This window comes from Geospiza fortis, unplaced genomic scaffold, assembly GCF_000277835.1.
Source record: "Geospiza fortis unplaced genomic scaffold, GeoFor_1.0 scaffold373, whole genome shotgun sequence".
In the NCBI taxonomy this organism is placed as follows: domain Eukaryota; kingdom Metazoa; phylum Chordata; class Aves; order Passeriformes; family Thraupidae; genus Geospiza; species Geospiza fortis.
In genome coordinates this window covers 560,471-566,751 of record NW_005054518.1, presented here as the reverse complement: position 1 = coordinate 566,751, position 6,281 = coordinate 560,471, and the positions used below count along the sequence as shown (strand labels likewise).

The 6,281-nt window shown below is 51.8% G+C and overlaps 1 protein-coding gene across 1 annotated transcript in view; it reads left to right on the top strand.

The window, feature by feature from the left end:
• Window positions 1–4,859, top strand: part of MAP3K14 (mitogen-activated protein kinase kinase kinase 14) — a 21,043-nt gene extending 16,184 nt beyond the window's left edge. The window contains exon 15 of the mRNA XM_031063637.1: window positions 1,533–4,859. Coding sequence (XP_030919497.1) covers window positions 1,533–1,697 — 165 coding nt within the window. The 3' untranslated portion in view covers window positions 1,698–4,859. The remainder of the gene's footprint in view (window positions 1–1,532) is intronic.
• The last annotated feature ends 1,422 nt before the right edge of the window (window positions 4,860–6,281 follow it).

Sequence of the window (6,281 nt, the reverse complement as noted above, 5' to 3'; positions counted from 1 at the left end):
CATGTATAGCTTCTTTGTCATGAGCAGTAGCATCAGCTCAGGGAGATGAACTCTGTTTGACTGGGGTGCTTCCAACTTGTTCTGCTGGAGAAGTTGGCACACTCCTGTGAACCTCACTGTGGGCTGCTTTGGCTGTTCCTGAAAGAAACTCTGGAGTGTCTGTGGGACTGTGACTCATCTCAGTGTAAAATGGGATCTGAAAGATCTCACTGTAAAATGGGATCATCTCCAAAAGATGTTGCACCAGTCCAGAAAATGTTCCAGTGGTGCTGATCCTCTCTAGACTCTGTTCTTGTGGACATCACAGAGCAAAATACTGCAGAGGAGCTCAGGTGCCCAAACATGGGCAGCTCAGGAACCCCCAGCCTTGGCCCAGAGCTCAGGGAAGCACTTTAGTGTGGGAGTACCAGTCATTGGTTTTTCTGGGTCTGGATTGAAGGCACCTGAGACAGTAATTCATGTTTGGATTCAGGTGTTTATTATTTCTTATCAGTAAAACAGTCTCACTACTGTGAGTTCAGCAGCTTTTCATTACAAGGCACAAAATGGCCAACAATCTCTTGTTCCAAGGTCTTTTAAGACTAAATCATCCAATTAAGAACTGACACCTAGATTATTTTCCCTTTTAACCCAATAATTGATCCCAATGTGGTCTTTTCTGCCCAATTACAAAATGCCACCCAAACCCATGAAGAAGAAGCATGAAGAAGAAACCCAGGATGACACCCTGTGCCCTCCATCTTGCTTCCATCCACTACAGACTAAAAATCCCAAAAACCTCAATTTCTCACCAAGTGATACACCTACACTGCTCTCTATAATCTATTTCACACTTTTGTGGATTCCAGTCTATCTTGAAGTCTGGGAAACTTTCTCCATGAATGAGGGTCACAGTCAGTGCTCCCCTGGTGTGGTGATGTTGGCAGGAGTCTTAGGATGAGGGAAGAGATGAGGATCTGACTCCATGTTTCAGAAGGCTTGATTTATTATTTTATGATATATATTATATTAAAACGATACTAAAAGAGTTAGGATTTCATCAGAAGGCTGGCTAAGAATAGAAAATGAATTATAACAAAGGCTTGTGACTGACTGAGACAGTCTGGACAGCTGGACTGTGATTGGCCATTTATTAGAAACAGCCACATGAGACCAATCACAGATGCACCTGTTGCATTCCACAGCAGCAGATAATCATTGTTTACATTTTGTTCCTGAGGCCTCTCAGCTCCTCAGGAGGAAAAATCCTAAGGAAAGGATTTTTCATAAAAAATGTGTCTGTGACTCCCTGGGGGTCAGGACACCCCAGAGCAGACAGAGAAATATTCCCTGTGCCCTGGGTTTCCACACTTTGGCAGCAGGGTGGGCACTGCCCAGTGCAGTTCTGAGGTGTTTCCTTATGAGGGGAGCTCAGGATGTTCCTCAGCCCCTCCCTGGGAGCTGCTCCTGCCTTGGGAAAAGCTGGGTGTGATGGAGGGGACTGATGGAGGGGACTGGAAGTGCCACTGAGCTCTGTGTGTTCTGCTCCCCAGATCCCCGTGCCTGCCTTCAGCCTGGTGACCAAGGAGGGGCAGCCTGTGCACTACAACATGGAGGTGCCTGACTCTGGCATCGAGCTGCAGTGCACCCTGGCCCCCGACTGCAGCGTGGGCTGGGCCTGGCGCGTCAAGCACGGCCAGCTGGAGAACAGGCCCTGAGGCCCTGCCTGCTTTGGAGCTTTGCACCTTGTGAAAGGAGGAATTGCAAAAGCTTCTGACCTCTCCTGCTCTGGAGCACCAAGTGCAGTGGCTGCTGTTTGTGCTGCAGCAGGATCACAGCTGGCTGCCCTCGCTGCTGTTGGCTGCTCTGATCCACTTCCAAGACATGTCCTGAGCTTAGACATTCCCCAGGAGAGTGGGAATTCCTTGTTTTGGGTGTGTTAGAGCTTGAGAATGGTAGGTGGAAATTCCTCACTTTTCAGAGGAAGGAGGTTGTGCTTTTCAGGAGAGCAGGGCCATGAGAGCTCTGCTCCTGCTCCAAGGTGAGGTCGGTCGTGGCTGGGCTTGCCCAGAGGAGGAGCTTGGGTGCCCTCAGTGTTGTGCCGAGGGGAGCTGGCTGACTTCTTCCCAGCTGGAGGAGAAAACATTTCTGTAGGCTCTGGGGAGCATCATCTCCACCTCAAGCCTTTAGCAAGGGGAGGATCCACAGCAGTCACTGGCTGGCTCTTGGTTTCACCTCCCACCCTTCCCCGCAGTTGCTTCATTCTTGAATGAGAAAAGAACTTTGTTCCCAGAAAGAGCTTTGCTTGCAGGTCTCAGAGGAGCTGCTGCTCTCTCTGGTGTCCCTGGCAGGCAGGGCAGGAGAAGGGTACAGAACTCCATGGTGGGAGGCTGTAGGGGTTGTTCCTCCGTCCTGTTCCCACCTCTGATGTGGGACTTCAGGTGCACTGTCCCATCCTTGGAGGAATAAGGGGCATCAGCTCTGTCAGCTGTGACAGGGCTGAATTTTATTGCAGAGTTTATAAAAATCTCCCTCCCAGCTCCCAGTCCAGCCCAGTGCCCCAGTTCTGTGAGTTCAGCCTGGCCTCACAAGGTTTCCCACTCCTCCCCTCACTTCAGACTGGGTTCACTGAGTGGGATGGGCAGCTGGGCCTGGAATGCCTTAAGCTTTAAACTGTTTTTTTTTTTTTTACTGATTTGTGAATGTTTGGAACAAACTGAAACCTCACAGGTCACGTTCAGGTGGGTGGGTGTCGTTCACCCTTCTCCACCCCAAACAGATCCTGAGGGAGGTGTGAGCTCCCAGTGTGCTTGCTCAGAGTTGTGCTTGTTCCAGGTTTGGCACACCTGGAAATCACAGTCCCTCCCTCTGGCTGTGCCTCTCCCAGAGCTCTGAGGCTGCAGCTGAGCAGGGGCTCTGCATCCAGCCTGGGCACAGCAGCAGCTCCCAAAAGCCAAGCTGGGCTCTGCCAGGTCTGTGCTGGTCTGGGAGACACAAAGGGGCAGCAATGCTGGCAGTGTTCCCAAGGGAAGTTCACTTAGAAAATAGCTGGGAAAAGCAGAACTCTGAGCCTCCCTTTTTGAGGAGCAGCACTCCTTAAACAATGGATGCTCTTTACCTTTGGTCTCCCAGAGCATGGGCTGGTTTTGCTCCACCAGACAGTGACATCCCTGATCAGAAAACTCAAGTTTGTAATAAGAATGATGGAATAAGAAAGTGGAACTCATGAAGAAAAATGAAACCTGTCACCACTTTGGTTATCGTTTTTATAGCACTTTTTGTTCTAAAGCACTTAATACATTGTCCAAAATAGGCACCTAATTATATCTACTATGCCACATTCAGAGTCTTTTTAGTAAATAATTAACACATTGTGCACATGTCTTCCAGGGGGGAGTGGGGAAAGGGGGAGGTTGGCTCCATTTCTTTTTTCAGATGCCACAAACCACTAAGAGTTTCAGCTCTGGAGCAGGAGGGGTCAAAGTGCCTCTTCCAGGACTCCCAAGCACAGGCTCAGTGCATGCCTGGCTCCTTTCCTGAGCTTCCTCATAGGGGACAGGAGAAAACCTGGTGGTTTTTGTGAGTGTGTGGTGATGTGTCAATCCCAAAGCATGGTGGGTTCCATCCCAAAGGCTGCACCTTGTGCCTGTGTCACCTGGGGGATGCTCCCATGTCCTGGTATTTGGTTCCATGCCTGGGCATTGGGACTGAGCCCTGGAGCAGCAGGGAGGGAGCAGCAGGGCTGTCTGCAGGACTCCTGGGCTCTGCATCTGCAGCATTAACCTGAACTCAGCCACCTGCACAAGGGCAGGGAACCCTCCTGGGCCTGGGATGTCCTCACAGGGCCCGTGGAGATGTCTGTGTTCCCAGACCAATGGAGATCCCCAGGCCCATAGAGATGTCTGTGTGCCCCTGGCCCATGGAGATCCCCAGGCCCATGGAAATGTCTCTGTTCCCAGGCCATGGAGATCTCATGGCCCGTGGAGATGTCCGTGTTCCCAGGTCCATGGACATGTTCATGTTCCCCAGGCCCATGGAGATCCCCTGGTCCATGGAAATGTCTCTGTTCCCAGGTCCATGGAGATCTCATGGCCCATGGAGATGTCCGTGTTCCCAGGTCCATGGACATGTTCATGTTCCCCACGCCCATGGAGATCTCCAGGTCCATGGAGATGTCTGTGTTCCCCTGGTTCAAGGAGATCTGGTCCATGGAGATGTCCATGTTCCCCAGTCCCCTCATAGCAGCATTAGCCAGGATTCCCTTTGTTTTGTCCAAAGCCTCCAGTCCTGTTTTGCTGCCACCACAAGTGCCCCAGTGAGGCTGCAGGCTCCCAGCTGGCCGTGTCCCTGCTCTCAGGGTGGGATGTGGTGTCACATCCCTGCCTGGGGACAGACACCTGGGCAGCCCCACAAACCACTGGTGCCTTCCCAGTCCCTGAGCTCCTCTGGGACGATCTGCCAGCCAGCCTGAGCTGTCCCTGGCTATCTCCTGCTGCCAGGACAGTTTCCTCTTCCCTTGGCTTGTCACTTTGCTGTGACAGGCACAAACAACCCGGCCTCCAGATGAAGGCAATAGTGACAGCAGAAAGTCAGGAAAGATTTGCATTATGCTTGTTCAAATTTGGCTGGAACTGTCAGGTTTCATAACGAGTGTTTAGGACAGAACCCCAGCTCAGGGTGGGGAGGACAAGTAGGAGTGATAAACACAGATGGCTCTTGTTGTGCAGCTCCTTCTGGAAGTCTGGAGAAATCGCTGCTGGTGAGCTGAGGATCTCATTGGGATGGGCAGTGGGGGAAGGTGCTGGAAGCAGGAGCTTGTATGGAATGAATGACACTTTATAAAACTGTGATTTCTTGAAGTTAACGTTTTTGACCTGCATTTTCACAGGGGAAAAAAAATAAAGCTAAAAAAAAGAGAAGATTTTGTTTGTTGTCGTTGCTGGTGGTTTGATGTGTTGTCCCAGAGAATGAGATGGTGATGCTGAATGAGACATTTCCAGGAAGAGCAGCCTGGTCTGAATGAACTCTGCTGTGTAACTTGGGTTTGGGGGATTCAGGAGAAGTCAGGGAGGAGGCTTGGGCACTGCCCAGGGAATGGTGCCAGCCCTGAGGCTGTCAGAGCTCCAGGAGGGTTTGTACAGCACTGCCAGGGATGCCCAGGGTGGGATTGCTGGGGTGTCTGTGCAGGGCAGGAGTTGGACTGGATGAACCTTGGGGGTCCCTTCCAGTCCAGGATATTCCAGGATTCTGTGATTTCTGGGGCTGGAGAGGCAGCACTGACTGATGGATCTGAGCCCAGGCTTTGCTGAACAGCCTGGCATCTCTCTCCTTCCAAGCAGACAGTCCCTTATCCTCCCTCGGTCCTTCTGCAGGGGATTTGCTGCCCTGGGAGCTGCTCAGCCTTGCTTGGGAGGTACAGGGGTGAGGCAGGCAGGCTCTGGGGGTCCCCCCACAGCTCCCAGTGCTGCAGCCCCTCTGTTTGTGTGCACGGAGCTGAATCCTTCCCCAGCGGGCTGGGGAGGGGCTGTGGCCAGGCTGCTGAGTGAGGACACTCACCCCGAAACACATTTTTTGTGCTGTCATGCACCCACATGTCTGTGCTGTGAACAGACCTCAGAGCTGTCGTCCTCAAAAAAAAAAAAAAAAAAAAAAAAAAAAAAAAAAAAGAGGGAGGAGATGTTGCTAGAATTCCAGACTGGATTGTGTTGGAAGGGACCCTAAAGATTATCTCGTTCCATCCTCTCACCTCCCACTATCCCAGGGTGCTCCAAGCCCTGTTCAACCTGGGGATGGGGCCCCCCCAGCCACTCCCTTCACCTTTCCCTCCCGCCCTCCCTCCATCCTTCCCTCACTCCATCTTTCCTTCCTTTTCTCCCTCCCTTCCTTCATGACAGCATCACAAACCCTTCTCCCACACACGTCCTTTATCCTCTGAGACATTTTATTACCAGTTCTGCTTTAGATTAAACAGGCATCCAGTATATAAAAATAATGTATACAAATGAGCAGTTAATGGTTTACATTTCTGGCTTAAAGGCATTTATAAGTTACACATTCATTTCCCATCCCTCCCCGGACACGGAGCCGGCGCTGAAGCAGCTTAAATACAGCAGGAAGCAGCGGCTGCTGTGGCTGAAGCTGGGACGAGCGAGAAAGGACGGGAGGAGGGACAGGAGGAGGGAGGAGCGGGTAAATGCCACCAGGAGAGGTTTAACTGCGGCACTGCGGGGTTACACAGCAGCAGCGGGGCAGGGCAGGGAGCGACAGCCGGGTCCGGGCCGGTACCGAGAGGGTCGTGCGGC